Raw genomic sequence first — 16,943 nt, 5'->3', positions numbered from 1 at the left:
TCCTTCGGGTAGCAGTCATCTGTCTTCTCTGGGTACCAGTAATCTGGGGAGAAATGTAATCCTTGTCTCTTTCCCAAGGCCATCGTGAGAATTCCAAGTGAAATAAAGGCTGGAAAAGTGATGGGTGCACAAATGTGAGGGACTCTTAATACTATTATGTGTTATTTCTGAAGACACAACAGAAGGTGGGAAACTGAGCCCCCTCTGGCTCCTCCCCAGGAGCCCGGTTCCTCCTCACTTCCGCAGTCCACCCCGGCTTTGTGGAGACACCAATCCTCTCCCTGCCCCACTTCCCACGCCCAAAGCTCCCTAATTAAGTGCCTTACCTTCCCAGAGATCCTTGTCTAATCCCTAAGCCCTTTCTCACCCGCCTCCAGGTGTCTCCTGGAGTCAAATCCCTTTACAATGAGCTGGCCCAGTTAGCTGTGAAGAGAGAGCTGGGGGCAGGGAGCTGGGACTTCAGAACCCCCGCCACCCCCGCCCCCCACCCCAGGGACTGGGGAACTGGGTGAAAAGGTGAAGGGATTGAGAAGCACAGATCAGTAGTTACAAAATAGCCACGGGGATGTAAAGTATGGCTTAGGGGATGTAGTCTGTAGTATCGTAGTAATGATGTATGGTGCCGGGTGGGTACTGGAAATGTCAGGCATGACCACTACACTGTACGCCTGAAATCCATACAAAATATTATTGAGTGTAAACTGTAATTGAAGAAAAAATAAAACAATAACTCCCCCAGAGGGTTCAGGCGGGGAGGACAGAACGGGTGCTGGAGACCTGCCCCGGCTCTGACACGAGCTGGCACAAGCCTTCCCTAGGGAAGGGCAGGTTGCCATTCCTACCCCACATCCTGCAGTCAAGACAGAAGGCAGATTCTACAGCCGGCCGAGGTCACTCCGTGCCACTGCCTCTGGGAAGCAGAGCGGCACCCGCCGACCCCGAGGCAGCCTGCCGGGGCCCGGGGCCCAGTTCTCTCGCCTGCCATGGCCACTTGACCCTTTCTGCCTCAGTCTCTCATCTGTAAAGTGGCAGTGGTCATCTTACTACCTCCTAAGGTCGTGACAGGGTCACACGAGCTAATTCCTGCACAGGACCTAGAACAGTGCCCGGAGCACAGTAAACGTACCGGCTGTTTTTGCTTGAATTCCTGTTTCTTGCCCCAGATACTCTTGCTGGTGAGGTCTCCACACCACCCCTCAGAGACGCCTTCCTTCTCCTGGCACCAGGGCTGAAGCAGCCCCCTGCCCCCGTCACTCTCCATGTCATTTTATCTCTTTCACATGGCACTTTCCATGGTCTAAAATTATCTGGCTTGTGGATGCGGTCATGGCTGACTATCGATTCTCAAGGGCAGGAACCACTGCTGGTCACGGTTACTGCTCCATGCTGGGTCCCTGGAACCCAGCAGACGCTCAACATCTATTTGTGGGTGTGACCCGCACTCATTCTGCCCCCGACCACCCCTCCGTTCCGCAGCCCTTCCTCTCCCGCACACCACAGTCACGCCACCGCCGCTGCTGCTCTGCACCTGTCCTGCCTGGTCCTGGGCGAGTCTCTGCCCCTCTCTGGGTGTCTGCAGGGAAGTGGTGACTGAACAAGAGAACCAAGGGACAATCGAAGATTTCTTTAAGACAGTTTGTTACATGCCCTGGGGCTCCTGCCTACAACGAAGGGATCCCAGCCCCTCAGCCTAACCCTCTCTTGCTCTCACTGGGCCTGAAGTTCCCAAGGCCGGTTCCTTCCTATGAGCTAGGTATTGCCTCCCTTCAGTCCCTTGGTAAAAACAGCAGGACCTACCTGACCCTGGGCTCCAACGTGGCCCTCTTCCCTGAGAACTAGCCTGCCACCTGGTGGCCACTTCACTACATTGGCCCCTTGCATCGCAGAGGGAGCCAAGGTTTAAGCTCACTGCAGCAGGCTCCTACTTTGAATATGGATTTCCCTGCCCTTCAGCCTCCTGCCAGCGCTGCCACCCACGGACTCACGGGATACCTTGTTGGTGTTGATGCCAGCCTGGCACCACATTGAAGGACTCATTTCACACCTTGGGAATTCACTGGCCTTACCACACACCCCATTCCTGGTACTGAGTCTAGACCATTTCATCACCCCTACTTTGTTCCCATTTAGGCTAACATACCCCATGACTCACACTTTTATTAACAACTTCATTTCTTCCTAGGTCCCCCTACAACTTTAGGGTGAGAGGAGAGAGGGGGGCAGTGGGGGACTCCATACAGTTCACAGTCCAGCCCAGGGCCAGGCAACCTCGTTTCCAGGACACCAGCCCCACTTGGAATTACAGTGTGTCTGTTGGAAGGAGCCTCCCCACCCCCACAACCTTTTAGCCCAACTCCCATTTTGCAGATGGACACAGGCCAAGAGAAAGGAGTTGGCTTGCCTAGAGGTACGTGGTGAGAGAGTGATGTGACGGCCTTGCCCCTGCCAGCTCCCCACGCAGCCCCAGAAGCAAAATAAGCTGGGTGCCGGGGACTCGGCTCCTCTGACTGACAAGAATTCTGCCTGTCCACCTGGGAGCCTGGTGGCCTACGTCTTCTCCCAGCTGGGATCCCTTCCTTCCCTCTGGGGTCCTCCAGTCTCCCCCACCTCAGGCGCTCTGCTCCGGAGCAGGGCTATGCCTGCCACTCATCGTCCTGCATCAACCTTTGGTCCTTTGCTGCTCTGTTCCTGAGCTCAGACTCCCTCCGGCAGCCACTTCCAACTTTACTGCTTCTCCTCCAGCCCCTTCCACCCCCACCCCACACAATAGCAGAAGGCCCGGGCTGGGCTACACCCTCCCACACTGAGACCATGTTCTCGACTACAGTGGGACCTCAACACTCCTCATTAATCTGGAACTTGTGACGAGCGTGGAAACTGATGAGCACTAAACAATGAAGCGTTTTCTCTTGCAGGGCAACATCGTGACTCACACAAGTTCTAGCAAGTGTGACGAGTCCCGAGCAAGCGCCGACTGTTGAAACATTTTTTTTCTCGTCAAAATGTGACAAGTACAGGATCTGACAAGTTCTGAAGCTGATGAGTACCAAGGTATGACTGTACTTGTCTCTTCCAGGATAACCAAAGGTTACTCCGTAGGAGGTAACCACAGGGTAATAGCTCTGGTTACTCACCACGTTCACAGGGCGCTGCGGCTCCCACTCATGGAAGGCTCAGATGTGTCTGCTTGTGGGGCAACAGAAATGCTTTCTAGGTGGGGAACCGGTGTTAGCAACGATCTGTGTCTGTTTGGTGTGTGTGTGTGTGTGTGTGTTGGCGGGGTAGTGAGGACCCCCTGCCTAGGTGGGAGGTGGGGAACCAGTGGTGGGAGTAGGCATGAGCAGATGGCGAAGCCAACAGACGGGATAATTACAGGGTGCGACCTTGCAGCCCTGTCATTGGGGCTGACAGATGGGCTTGGGAGATCCGCCGAATTGGAGAAGCAAGACTCTCTGTGGACACCAAAGGGCCCTCTAACGCATGACGAGCAATTTCATGCGTACAAAAGAAAGTTAGCAACCTGCACCAAGAATAACGAATGATAGAATGAACGGCCGTGCGACTTAAAAAGCAGGATGTCGCCGATACCCATCGGTGCCCTTGGCTGCCCCTCCCAATTACATCTCACTTTGGCGAAGTGAACTCTGCATTTCTCATTCCCTTGATTTTCTTTACGGTTTTGTTACATGTGAATGTAATCCCTAAAACATATAGTTAGTCCTGCATCTTTTCTTGATTGAAGCAACATTCACATAACACAAAATTAACCCCTTAAAGTAAACACTTCAGTGCTATTTGTACCTTCATAATGTTGTGCGACCATCACCGCTACCTGGTCCCAAGCGTTTGTATCACCCTAAGAGAAGACCCTGTATCCACGAAGCAGTCACGTCCCACTCCCCTTTCCCCAGCCGCCAATCTGCTCTCAGTCTCTACAGATGTACCTGTTCTGGATACACGATACAAGCTGTGTCTGCCTTATTTCATCTAGTGTAATGTTTTCAAGGTTCACCCATGTCCTAGCATGTGTCAGCATTTCATCCCTATTTATGGCTGAATAATATCCCATCCTATGGGCACACCAAAGTTTGTGTATCCACTTATCCATTGATGAACATTCTGGTTGTTCCCAGTTTGGCTCTCGTGAACAAGGCTCTGATCACCGGTGTACAAATATCTGTGCAAGTCCCTGCTTTCAGTTCTTTCGGGTGCACACACAGAAGTGGAACTGCTGGATCGTATGGTAATTTTATGTTAATTTTTCCAGGAACCACCATTTTACATTCCCACGGTTCATCGATTTTGAGTTAATTTTTTAAATTTATTTTTAGAGATGGAAGGGAAGGAGAAAGAGAGAGACATCAATGTGGGGCTGCTGGGGGTCATGGCCTGCAACCCAGGCATGTACCCTGACTGAGAATCGAACCTGCGACACTTTGGTTTGCAGCCCGTGCTCAATCCACTGAGCTATGCCAGCCAGGGCTTTGAGTTAATTTTTTAATACAGTGTGAAGTAGGAGTCCAACTTTATTCTGTTGTCACAGCGTTTGTTAAAGAGACTGTTGAAGAGACTGTTCTTGACCTTGGCCCTTTCAGCTCTTGTTGAGAGTCAGCTGGCCACAGACACCTGGGTTTATTTCTGTCCATTCTATTCCATTTATCTAATATCTGTCTTTATGCCAGTACTACTCTGTTTTTGATTGCTGTAGCTTCGTAGTAAGTTTCCAAATCAGACAATGAGAATCTGCTTTGTTCTTCTTTCTTCTTTTTAAAAAATTCAGCCTCTGTAAGACTGTCAAAAACTGCCAATGCCAACTATACTTCAGGTCGTCATGGAGGGGTATTGGGACAGGTTTCCATCAGCAATGACACACCTTGGATAACCTCGTTGGCTACGATACTGCTGCTGCACCAAGTTTGTTCTTCTCTTTACATCGTGAGCTCTTCGGGGCCCTTTGCAATCCCACACAAACTTTAGGATGAGTGTTTCCATTTCTTAAAAAAAGGTCATTAGAATTTTGATAGGGATTGCACTGAATCTGTAGATTGCTTTGGGTAGTCTTGCTGCCTTAACAAAATTAAATTACCAGTTCATTAAGATAAGATAATTCAATAAGTCTTTCTACTTATTTAGGTTGTCTTTGGTTTATTGCAGCAATGTTTTATAGTTTTCAGGGAACACGTCTTCCACCTCCTTGTGTTAATCAATCCCAGGCCTTTTACGCTTGTGGATACTATTGTAAACAGAATTGTTATTTGAATTTCTTTCTGGATGGTTTATTGCCGGTGTATAGAACACAACTGATTTTTGTGTGATACTCTTGTAAGTCCTGATAGTTTTGAGTTTAAGTAGAATGTCTCATTTTGAGACTTGCTTTTTGTGCTCGGCATTGTTACAATATCCATGGTGAGAAGGACAAATACCATATGATTTCATTTACATGTGGAATTTAGAAAACAAAAGAAATGAACAAGCAAAACAGAAACAAACTCAGAGACAGAGAGAACTAATGGTTGCCATATGGGAGGGAGGTGGGAGGATGGGTGAAAAAGTTAAAAGGGAGCCCTGGCTGGTGTGTCTCAGTGGGTTGAGCACAGGCCTATGAACCAAAGGGTCGTCAGTTCGATTCCTAGTCAGGGCATATACCTGGGTTGCAGGCCAGGTCCCCAGTAGGGAACACACAAAAGGCAACCACACGCTGATGTTTCATTCCTTCTCTTTCTCCTTCCCTTCCCCTCTCTCGGAAAATAAATAAATGAAATTTTTTAAAAAGTTGAAAGGGATTAAGAAGTACACAGTTATGAAAATGGTAATGGGGCCCTGGCAAGTGTGCTCAGTGAGATGGAGCATCCTCCTGTAACAGAAGGTTATGGGTTCAATTCCTGGTCAGGGCCCATACCTAGGTTGCGGATTCGATTTCCAGTCCAGGTGTGCACAATCCCCATTCCTTCTCTCTCACATTGATGTTTCTTTCTCTCTCCCTTCCTTTCTCTCTTAAAGCAATGAAAAAATAAATAAAAATAAAAATACAGGGATATAAGGCACAGCATAGGGAATATAATCGATAACATTGTAATGATTTTGTATGGTGTCATATGGTTATTAGGCTTATCAGGGTGATCCCTTTGTGAGGTAGATAAATCTCTAATCACTATGTCGCCCGTCTGAAACTAACATAATATCATATGTCAACTGCAATTGGGAAATAAAATTTAAACATAAATAAATATCCATGGTTATACACATAACTAATTCATTCATTTTTTTTCCCTATTGCATGGTATTCTACGCATGAAGTTACCATAGCTTATCTCTTCTAGTGATGGCGAACCGGGCTGCTTCCAGTTTTTACTATTTAAACAGGGCTGTTCTGCACATACCCAAGAAATGATTCCCAGCCAAGACTGCACATTGCAGTCACCTGGCCTGCAAGGTTTTTTTGTTTGTTTGTTTTAATCATTTCCAGTAACAAGTTCCCACCTCCAGAGCTAACAATTCAGTGATTTAGCGTAGAGGTCGGGCATCAATATTTTGTAGCAAATCCTCAGTTGACTCTATTGTCAGTCTGTGTTGAGAACCACTGTCCTAGAGCATGCTCCCAGGAGTGGAATTCCTGAGAATGTGCATGTGGTTTTATCTGATGTAAAACAGTTTCCAGCCTGGCTATACGACCAGGCCCTATGCCCATCAGCAGTGCATGGAGTGCGTTGCTCCGAATCCCTAGCAACACTTGACATTGTCAGACTCTTAAATTTTTGCCAGAGACAGGGGCTGGATGGAGCAAGCCAGACATGGTTCCTCAGTGGGGCCAGTGACTTTAATTTGTATTTCCCTGATTAGGCTGAGCATCTTTTCATATGCATTAACCATTTTTGTTTCCTCTTTTGTCAAATGCCTATTTGCATCTTGTGATCCATATCAGGTATATATTCTGCCTATGAATCATTTGGTTGCAAATACCTTCTCCCAACTTGTGGTTTTCCTTGCCACTTTATTACAATGTTTTGATTAACAGGAGTTGTTCATTTTATTATTGATAATTTTTTTCAAGCTTTGCCTTTATAATCTGCTTTTCTGTATTAAGAAATATCTCAAAGTAATTAAGATATTCTATGTTTCTTTTTGAAAAATGTTTCATGACTTTTCATTTTTAGGTCTTTAGTCCACACAGAATTCATATTTTGTGGATGATGTGCAGTAGGGGGGTCCAATTGCATTTCTTTTTTACGGTTAACCCATTTTCTTAGCACAGTTTATCCAACAGTCCTTCACACTTCCTCCTCCCCGGCCCCCAACTGAGTTGCTTTCTTTGACATACTCATGTTTACCGGTTTTGGCTTCTGTTTAATGCCCCATTTGTCTGTCTCTGGGCTAATATCAGGCTGTCTCATTCTCGCCATTGTATTCTTCTGGAGCATCTTGACGATTCAGTCAATGTTGGTGGTTATACCAGTGTTCACTGTAAAAGTCAATTTTCATGTATGTTTGATATTTTTCATAATAGAATATTAGGGAAAAGAGTCTTGTGGCTCTTCTGGCTTTTATCACAGTGCAGGTTTTTTAAATATGTAACCTTTTTATATCTTTTCCATTGCCATCTAGTCCCCTCAATACACCTCTCCCTGCTCACAGTGCAGTTTTTAAAAGGTTTTCAGGCTGAGCCAGCTCTCAGCAGCTGCAACCCTTGGAGAAAAGGACGAGTTTTAGGACATCCCAGTAGGTGTCAAAAGTTACTTATTGGGGGAGAGACAGTAATGGTCTTATGTTGTGCCGGTTTCACAGCCCAGGAAAGTGACTTCCCCAAGGACCCAGGCTTTCGGCTCTCTGCCACCCTAGGACGCTTGCCTCCATCTCTCCTGTGTGCCTCCCATGCAATTCTCTGGTTCTCTGCCTCCCGGAGTTTCGCCTGGGGGAGAAACAGAGACCCTAGGAAGAGGGGGTTAAGATTTGGCCCAGGTTGCATCATGGGACCATACCGCCACTGCAGACTTCGAGTCCCTAGACATCCCTAGTTCCTGCCCTTCTCCAGCCCTGATCCCCCCTTGTCATCCCTTCCACACAAGTCGCCCCTTCCAACTACCTCTCTTGCTCTCCACTGTCCTGTCTTGGCTTCTGACAATCCAACAGCCTGTGAACACCTCCTCTCTGATTTCCCACTTCAGCCACAGTGACCTGGGCTCCGCTCTGCTGTAGCCTCCTGGGCTGCCGGGGCGCGAGTTCCCCGCAGCCACGAGGGGGCGCGCGCGGCCTGGTCTGGGCGCCCAAGCCGCCGAAAGCCCACCCGTCTCCCTGCGCCCCGCCCCGTCCGGCCACAGCCCCGCCCCCTCCCGGAGCCCCGCCCCGTCCGGCCGCGGAGTCCCTCCCTCTGCTGCCCCAGTGCCCAGAACCCCCGGTGCCCCTGCTTTATCTGCTAGCTGGGTCCGACCATGGGCCCCACCGCACGCCCTGCGCTGAGGTCGCCTTTACCACCTCCTCCGCCGCCGCCGTCGCCGCTGTTGCTGCTGTTGCCCCTGCTGCCTCTCTGGCTCGGCCTGGCAGGGCCCGGGGCCGCGGCGGACGGCGGCGAGCCGGCGACTGGTGCGGGGCGTGGAGGGGCCCGCGCCGTGCGGGTGGACGTGAGGCTGCCGCGGCAGGACTCTCTGGTCCTGGAGGGCGTCAGGATCGGCCCCGAGGCCGACCCGGCGCCCCCGCTGAGTGGCCGTCTGCTGCTGGTGAGCCCCGGTCGCCACATACAGCCCCGCACCCAGAACCGGCCTTCGTCCTGGACCAAGCCCTGGCAGCCCACAGCCCCTTCCCCAGACTGCCCAGGCCCCCAGCCTTCCGGCTGCCAAAACCTGAGATCCAGATGCTCTACCCTCCAAACTCGTTCCCAGACCCTGGCCTTGTATCTCTGTGTGTCCGATGCTGTTAACTTCCTCTCCTCCTTCTGCCTTTGGCCTCTTGCCCCACAGATGGATATCGTGGATGCTGAGAAGGAGGTGCCAGTAGAAGACTGGATTGCAGTGACATACGTGGGCAAGGAGCAGGAGGCTCAGTTCCACCAGGAGAGTCAGAGCAGTGGCCCGCAGGCCTATCCCAAGGCCCTGGTCCAGCAGGTGCAGGGGATGTATGTGGGGAAGGGGGCTCGAAGAGGGGGTTTCAAGGCATTTGCCAGAGCCAGACTACCATGTGGGATCCTAAGGAGCTTCTAGAAAACCCTTAGGCCTGGGTGGGGGAAGAAACCCCAGTTTGGAAAATTGAGTCACTATAGTGTGGGAACAGGTGAGGGGGGGGCCAGAGAGTCAGGAAGCTCCACCAGGCCCTGAGAATATCCAACAGGGAGTTCCTGATGGGGGTCGATGGCAGGCCTGCCCTGCTAGGACCAGGGGAAACAGCATTGTTTGGGTCCTGCAGAGCATCTGGGGGAAAGGCAGGAGGAATAAGGGTTTCTGTTCTTGACCTCAAGGAGCTTATAACCAGTCTGTCCAGAAGGAAGGAACACAGTGGTGCCAGGAGCTGAGAATAGCTGTGGCGACAGGTGTATTGGTGAGGTGTGGGTAGGGTGTGGGCTAGCCTCTATCTCTGTCCCGCAGATGCGGAGGGCGCTCTTCCTGGGAGCCTCTGCCCTGCTTCTCCTCATCTTGAACCACAACGTGGTCCGAGAGGTAAACTGGATGAAGCTTTGGGGGCACGCAGGCTGGGGAATGGGGCACCAAAGCCAGCTGACTTCCCTGTTCCCCTACAGCTAGACATATCCCAGCTTCTGCTCAGGCCAGTGATCGTCCTCCATTATTCTTCCAATGTCACCAAGCTGCTGGAGGCACTGCTGCGGTGAGTTGGGGCTTGAGCTCCAAAGGACTGGGCCTGGGAGCCTAAGTGTTGAGGATCCCTGGCTTCGCCATGGGCTCGGGTTTTGGACCAGGGCCTTTCCTATTGTCCTTAAGACTGATCTGAAAAATGGGTGAGGAGAGCAAAAGCAGGTGTCGGGCAGGGCCTGGCACGAGGAGATGGCTCTGTGAGCAGGGGATTGGCCCAAGCAAGGAGGAAGCTGACTTCTGACTGACAGGCTCTTCCCCGGGCTTGTGGGCCTCTCTGGCCTGGCTGATATGAGAACTGGAAAAACCTATATATGGGAAAGGCCTGGGGGCCAAAGCAAAAGGGCGGCAGAATACTTGAGGTATGTGGGGGTCTGGGTCTCACCTCCCAGGAGTCCTTCCATCGGGCTCCTCCGTGGCTTTCCCTCCCAGGAGGACCCAGGCCACAGCTGAGATCACTAGTGGGGAGTCCCTGTCGGCCAACATTGAATGGAAGCTGACGCTGTGGACCACCTGTGGCCTCTCTAAGGACGGCTACGGAGGATGGCAGGACTTGGTGTGCCTGGGAGGCAGCCGGGCCCAGGAGCAGGTGGGTACTGGAGGAGGGAGGCTTGGGTGGGACCACACACATGGCCTTGTCTCAAATCCTGTGGCCACTCCCTGCCTGGGTCAGGAGGACTGCCTCTCCCACCTCCCAGGGTTGTTGTGAGTGTTCAGTGACACGGTGGGTATTCAGGGTGGTACCTGATCCACGACCACGCACAGTCAATGGTAGGTGCTGTTCTCATGTCATTCTTCCACTCAGAAGCCGCCTTTGGCTCCCCATTGCCTGCAGAATCAAGTTCAGCCTCCTCAGACTGGCTTTCACAGCTCTCCTGATCACTTATTTTTTCCTGGTCTCCTCACACTCCACCACCTTGTGCCATTTACTGGCCTTCACACTCTTCCTGGTCTCCTGCCACTAGACCTTGCCATGCTTTCTGCAGGCACGGACCTCTTTTTCTGTGTCTCCTCCACATGTCCCAGTGCAGCCAGAGCCCTCACAGCCCACTCTGCCTGCCTTCTTTGGAAAGCCCCCAGGACCCTCAGCTCCCAGTCTCTCTCTCCCTCTTCCAAACCACAGCAGTGCTTCTTGAGGCCCTTCACAGGGCTCTCAGGACAGCCCATCCTGTGTGTGTGGAGAGCGTGACTTTGTCTCCTGAAGGCTGGGGCTGTGTTTTATTTGTCTCTGGATTTCCCAATGCTCAGCATTGAGAGGGTTCAAAGGTATTCTGTCTGCAAGCATTTCTGAGGTCCCTACTCTGTGCAGGGTGAGCCTGTCCCAGTCTCATGGTATGCAGCCTCCAGGAAGTGTCTGAGGACCTGGGCTGTGCAAGGCAGCTCAAGTCTGGCAGACTTAGGTTCAAATCCTGGGCCTGCGATCTTAGCTGAGGGATCTCAGGCTGAGTGTTTTACCTCTCTGGTCTCATGCTCCTTATTTGTGAACAAGGACAGCACATGGCCACAGGATTATCAGGGAATTGTGTATGTAAAGTTCATGGTAGGCGCTGAGCAAATGGGCAGCTGCTGCCACTCTGAATATCTTTATTGTCATAAGTGCTTGAATAAATAAGCAGTCACCAAATCACTTTTGAGATCCCAGGGCACTAGGGACTCTATGGGAAGGGCTGTGGAAGGTACAAAAGGATTTAAGGCCTGGGCTCTGCCCTCGAAGGACTCAAAGACAAGCAGGGGAGGGGAGCTCTTCCCCAAAGGAGGCCTTGGCAGTTCAGCCCAGATGGCACGTACTGATTCATGTTTGCGCCCCCTCCCTCTGTGGAGGGAGCAGGCACTGAGGCTGGGGGAATGGGAGGGCTATCTGGAAGAGAAGGGAGCCCCACCATGCCTCCACCTGGAGGGCAGCCCACACAGACCTCTGGGCGGGGCAGACATTTGGTAAGAGGCTGTCAGATGAGAGGCCAGGAGGAGGTTTGGGCACAAAGGCTAGAGCTAGCAGAGAAGCAGGCTGGGAATGGGCCTGAGGGGCCTGGAGGTGGGAATAACAGTCTGCAGGCGGGTCTGGCTGGTACAGGGGGGCAAAGCTGAGCCGCCATACTGCTGGCCCGGGGTGGGGGGGGCGCGTGCAGGTGTTGGGTGGCTCCAGTAGCTGAGGCATCTGAAGGGCTGCTGGGGCCCGCTCTCAGCCCCATCCTCAAGGCCGTCACCACCCTCCAGCCCCTGGGAATCAGCTGCGGCACTGGTGTGTCAGAAAGGCCCGATGAACCACAGCTTTACTGCCCCGATAGACAAGCCCCAGCCCCGCCTTCCCTCCTCACCTGCAGGCCCCCGAGATGCACTGAGCCTGGGCAGGCTGGGCCGGGGGCCTATAGCAGAGCTTCAGGCCAGCCATGCCTTCGGCCCACCCACTGCTCACTGATAGCTCCAAATCACGGAGTAACCTGAGAGCTTACACTGTAATGGCCACTCGGTGAGTCCGGCCACGTGTCAGCCTAGCTCAGCGTGGCAGGGGGCACGACAGCAGGGCAGCTCCAGCCCTGGCTCATGGGGGCCCGTCTGGGGAGGAGGTAGGCCAGAGACACTATCGCCCTCCTGGGGTAAGTGCTCAGCTGGAGGTGGCCACAGGCCTTCTGGGGCATAGTGAAGGCACCTGAGCTTAGCTTAGGATTGTGGGGAGAGCTTCCTGGGAGCAGGTACCACCACCCCACCATGGAATGGATGATGGGGACACAGAAACCAGCAGGGAGAGGACAGGACAGAGTGGGGAACTCACAGATGCCTCTTGGCAGTGGGCCCCAGAGTGCCCCTGCCCTGAGCAAAAGCAGCATCTTATGCATCAGCAGCACCCAGCCTCATCCAGAGTGGTGGCCTCTTTTAACAACAAATGCTTTCCTGGCCCCTCTCCCCCACGTGATGGTAGTGGAGCTTTGGCATTGGCTGGGGAAGAACATGATGGCAGGAAGATACTGAGAATGCAGAAAGCCTTTACTCGAAACCGTTTATTAGTCATTGCACACCCACAGCCCCGGTGAAACTGGGCCCATGTGGGTGATGTGTGCCTGCCTGGCGAGCAGGCCAGGTTGTGCTCACAACACCATATCGCTTCCTGCACCAGCTGTTGAGTGGTCTAGCCTGGCTGCCACACTGTGTATGGTGAGAATTAAGTCAGGGCTGCTCCCCAGGAGCTCCGAGCCCTCCACACCCCAGCCCCAGGGCCTCTTGAAGCCTAAGGCATGTCAGACATGGTTTCCACCCTCCAGCAGGAATGCCCAGGGCAGCCTCAAGGGGACACAAGTTTAGAGAAGGCACGAGGAGGGCTGGGCAGGGGGAGCACTCGGCCCACACTGGTGGTCAGGGATTGCTCCCAGAGCAAGGGGCGTCCAAAGACATTAGCCGAGGGAAGGGGTGAGGAAGAGGGTTCCCGAGAGGGACAGAGTGGAAGGAAAAGCACAGATGTAAGAGGAGGCAATGAGCAAGGGACACGGAGAGGAGGGTGGGGTGGGAGCTTGAGGGCCTTGGGGGCAGGCTGAAAGGGTTTGGGTTTTTTTCCTGAAGGTGGCGACGGGAATGGTGGGAAGGAGGTCTTTTGGGGAAGGGTGTCAAGGGGTGGGGGCTGCTGTGTGATCAGGTCGGCAGGTGAGATGCCTGTGGCTGTGGTGGAAAATGGGTGTGTGAGGCAGGGGACCCAAAAAGCAGTAGAGAAGTGGGCTGGAGAGGGGGGACATGAGACCCCAAGAGAGCGGGACAGCTGGCCCTGGGGACTGGTGCCCTCTCAGAGGGCGTGTGAATGCTCAGCCTGGACGGAGGTGGGGCGGCGGGTGGGTGATGGCGGCTAGAAAGCAGACCAGGAGTGCAGGTCCGGGTGGGGGTGGGGAGGTGACAGGGTCCTGGGCCCAGGAGTCTGTGAGGCTGCCCGACAGGCACTTCCATGAGTGCCCCTTGCTGCTCAGAAGAAGCCTGGGCTGGGGCCAGAGGCGGGTCCCCTCACTGTGTAGCCTGGGGCAGAGACAGCTGGACAGACCCTTGGACAGGGCTTCAGAACCTCTTCTGAACCTCTTCAGAAGCCAGGAGCCTGGTGCCGAGGGACACAGTGCCGATGGGCCTCTCCTGCCTGGCCCTTGTGTTGCATTTACTGAGGGAGGAGGGTGGGCTGGCCCCAGCGTCCCTGACACCCTGCTCCCCTCCCCAGAAGCCCCTGCAGCAGCTGTGGAACGCCATCCTGCTGGTGGCCATGCTCCTGTGCACAGGCCTCGTGGTCCAGGCCCAGCGGCAGGCATCACGGCAGAGCCAGAGGGAGCCCGGAGGCCAGGTGGGAGCCAGCCCGAGGGAGTCCCGGTGGCCCCAGCCCTCGGGCCTGCCGAACTGTGCCTGCCCTTCCCCCACAGGTGGACCTGCTCAATCGCCGTGTTTTGCAAAAACTGGCATCCCTCAAGACCCGGCGCTGCCGGTTGGGGAGGGCCGCACAGTGTCCCCCAGGGCCTGGTGCCGATACCTGCGCCGTGTGCTTGGACTACTTTTGCAACAAGCAGGTTAGCGCCCTAGGCAGATAGGCCAGTCATTGGTTTACTTGTGATGTTCCCCACCCGACTCCTGAAGCCTCGGGATCGCCCCAGCCAGACCCTTCTCTTCTACCTCTGCTAGCCCGACAGGAAGCAGAACGGGGTGAGGGGGCAGACCACAGGGGTTTTAGTTCTCAAGCTCAAGTGACGACACAGGGCCAGGCACCCCCACTTGGAGGCCTGCCACTGTGGCCTGAGCCCTCCTCCCCACCCACAGTGGCTCCGGGTGCTGCCCTGTAAGCACGAGTTTCACCGGGACTGCGTGGACCCCTGGCTGATGCTCCAGCAGACCTGCCCACTGTGCAAATTCAACGTCCTGGGTGAGCATGGAAGGCGGGGCCGCCCTCTGCTGGCTCCACCTGGGCCCCACCTGACACCTCCCTCCTTATTGTTCTTCCTCCTCCCTGCAGGAAACAGCTACTCAGATGATTAGCTGCTCCAGTGGGGTCTCTGCACTGGAGATGGGACCCCTCCTGCCTGTGCTCTGGCTCTTGGCCTGGACTCTCGGGACAGGAGAGTGAGATGGACAAGACAGAAAACTCTGTGGGTGGGAGGAAGGACACGGGCTTCCCCTGCTGAGGAGCAAGGAACCCCACCACTTCCAGTCTGGGAAGGAGGTGCCACGTCCCCCAGGCCGAGGATGCAAGGCCCAGTCCTGCTGGGAAGTGAGGGAGAGAGGCCCTTTGAGGCTCTCTTGTACAATCCTGAGGTGTGCGTCTGCCTTCCGTGAAGGCAGCCCCCAGGACCCTGGGCAGCGGCCTGGGGAATGCGGGTGTGAGCAGCACGGCTGCTCCCAGGACTCTGAACACTCCTGCCTGCCTATCCAAACTCCCTGGGGGCTGAGGCTGCGGTGGCCAGTTTTGTGCTTATTTATTGGGGGAAAGGGTGGGGAAGGGACTGTCTGGCCTCAGGAGCACCCTGGCCTGGCCATCTTTCAGGACACATGTTGGTCAAGGCTGGGATGCTAAACCCAGAAGCCTGCTACCCTCGGTCCTCGGACACTAGGATCCACGTGTCCCACTGCCTGTCCAGCTGGGATCCCTTCCTGGCCTGGCTGAGACCAGAGGCCTTAGAAACCATCCAGTCCTGTGCTTCTCAGTGGGGCTGTGGGTTGCTGACCAGGATACTTGAAGCTACAGGATAAATGTGGTGCATCTTCCAAAGGCATCCACTTTTTTTTTTTTTTTTTAAAGTTTTGGGGTAGGGGAGGTTTAATATTAAAATAAACATGGATATATTTTAACATAAGAAATAAAATTTGTGTGGATGTTTTAAGATAAAAACAAATCACCTTGGGCTCTACTGCCTACGAGAAACGGGTTATAAGACTGCCCCCAAGATTCTCCCAACCCCCATGAACAGGCCTTATACAGCCCTGGAACTATCACTCTAGCGGATTTGACTGCTGTGATTAGGTTGTGTCATGTGGTACCATGGACCTTGAGGGGGAAAGTATCCAAGTGGGCCTAACCTGACCACATGAGAAATTGTTTGTTGCCGACCTAAAGGTGGAGGGGGCCACGTGGCTGCGAAGGCGGACAGCTTCTAGGGGCTGAGCAGCCCTAGCTGATAGTAGCTAGCAAGGAAATGGACCTCAGGCCTCCAGCTGCAAGATCCAGATTCTGCCAGGGACCAGAATGAGCCTGGATGCTTCCCCAGAGCTGTCAGAGTGGAATGCAACCTGGCAGACCCTGAGCAAAGAATCCAGCCTCGTAGGGCCTGGACTTCTGAACCACAGAACTGCGAGCCAGGAAATGGATGCAGAAGGGAGCTGAGCCGTGAGGGGCCCTTCCCCTGCACTCAGACCCAGGCCTCCTGCCTCAGGAGCCCCCGGCCTCAGGGCTGGCCCTCACCTGTGAGGGGAGGGCCAGGGCATCCCAGCCTCTTTCAGGGACCTCCAGACTACACAGAAGCAAGAGTTGGAGAGGCCCTGGCCATGCCAGTTTAGCTGCACACAGGGCCCCTCTTGACCGTTCTCTGTAAACTAAGGTGCTTTACCTGCTGGCATTGGCAGGGGGAACATGTCATAGGAAGCTGGGAGCGTCCACCCTGAGAGTCCTCAGCAAGGTCTTAGGGCCTGCCCCTCACAGATGAGGTGGCCCAGGGAAGACTGGAGGCTTCGTGAGGAAAACTGGACTGTGGTGGGCCTGGGGTGGCTGGCGGCATCAGTGCCCGGGTCCCAGGGGTCAGATCCAGGGAAGCCGGGGCTGGCTGGGCATCCCGCACTCTGGCAGGGTGAGTGAGGCCCTGCCCTGCTTTCGGACGCATCCTGGGGATGCAGCCTCCTGGATCTGGAGAAACCCTCTGTGACTTCCATTTCCTGAAGAGGAGGAGTTCCTTAGAGAAAGGAGGGCTGATTTTCTTAGGTTCTTAACGCCCCCACCCCCAAGTTCAGACCTGGGGCTTGGGAAGGTGTTGTTGCCCTGTGCCAAGGGCCCAGAGCATGGACCCCAGTGTCAGACTGCTTCCTGGCCTTGTATGTCACCATTGGGTCCACCTCACACTGCCCTCCTTCCCCTGCATACCCACTACGCTGGCCCTGCTCTATGTTGGTGGGGATGTCACTAAGTCTGTGCTACCCTTTGGCCCTTGG

The 16,943-nt window shown here is 54.0% G+C and overlaps 1 protein-coding gene and 1 non-coding gene across 3 annotated transcripts; one reads left to right on the top strand and one right to left on the bottom strand.

The window, feature by feature from the left end:
* Nucleotides 1–4,779: 4,779 nt before the first annotated feature.
* LOC114510519 lies at nucleotides 4,780–4,917 on the bottom strand. Its single transcript, XR_003685681.1, has one exon. It is a non-coding gene; the product is annotated as a U4 spliceosomal RNA (small nuclear RNA).
* A 3,412-nt stretch (nucleotides 4,918–8,329) lies between these two features.
* On the top strand, nucleotides 8,330–15,559 carry RNF215 (ring finger protein 215). 2 transcript variants are annotated; one of them, XM_036014202.1, is made up of 9 exons: nucleotides 8,332–8,711; nucleotides 8,952–9,095; nucleotides 9,573–9,644; nucleotides 9,725–9,810; nucleotides 10,227–10,383; nucleotides 13,981–14,100; nucleotides 14,177–14,320; nucleotides 14,568–14,670; nucleotides 14,761–15,559. In XM_036014202.1, the coding sequence occupies exons 1-9, from the start codon at nucleotides 8,427–8,429 to the stop codon at nucleotides 14,781–14,783; spliced, it is 1,134 nt and encodes a 377-aa protein (XP_035870095.1). In that variant the 5' UTR covers nucleotides 8,332–8,426; the 3' UTR covers nucleotides 14,784–15,559. The 2 variants fall into 2 exon arrangements, with proteins under 2 accessions (XP_028383124.1, XP_035870095.1); XM_028527323.2 differs by having other exon boundaries at nucleotides 8,330–8,711; nucleotides 14,568–15,559.
* Nucleotides 15,560–16,943: the final 1,384 nt, after the last annotated feature.

Source organism: Phyllostomus discolor, chromosome 13, assembly GCF_004126475.2.
Source record: "Phyllostomus discolor isolate MPI-MPIP mPhyDis1 chromosome 13, mPhyDis1.pri.v3, whole genome shotgun sequence".
Taxonomy (NCBI): Eukaryota; Metazoa; Chordata; class Mammalia; order Chiroptera; family Phyllostomidae; genus Phyllostomus; species Phyllostomus discolor.
Note: the sequence above shows the minus strand (reverse complement) of the source record. Positions and strands in the feature narration are given on the sequence as shown.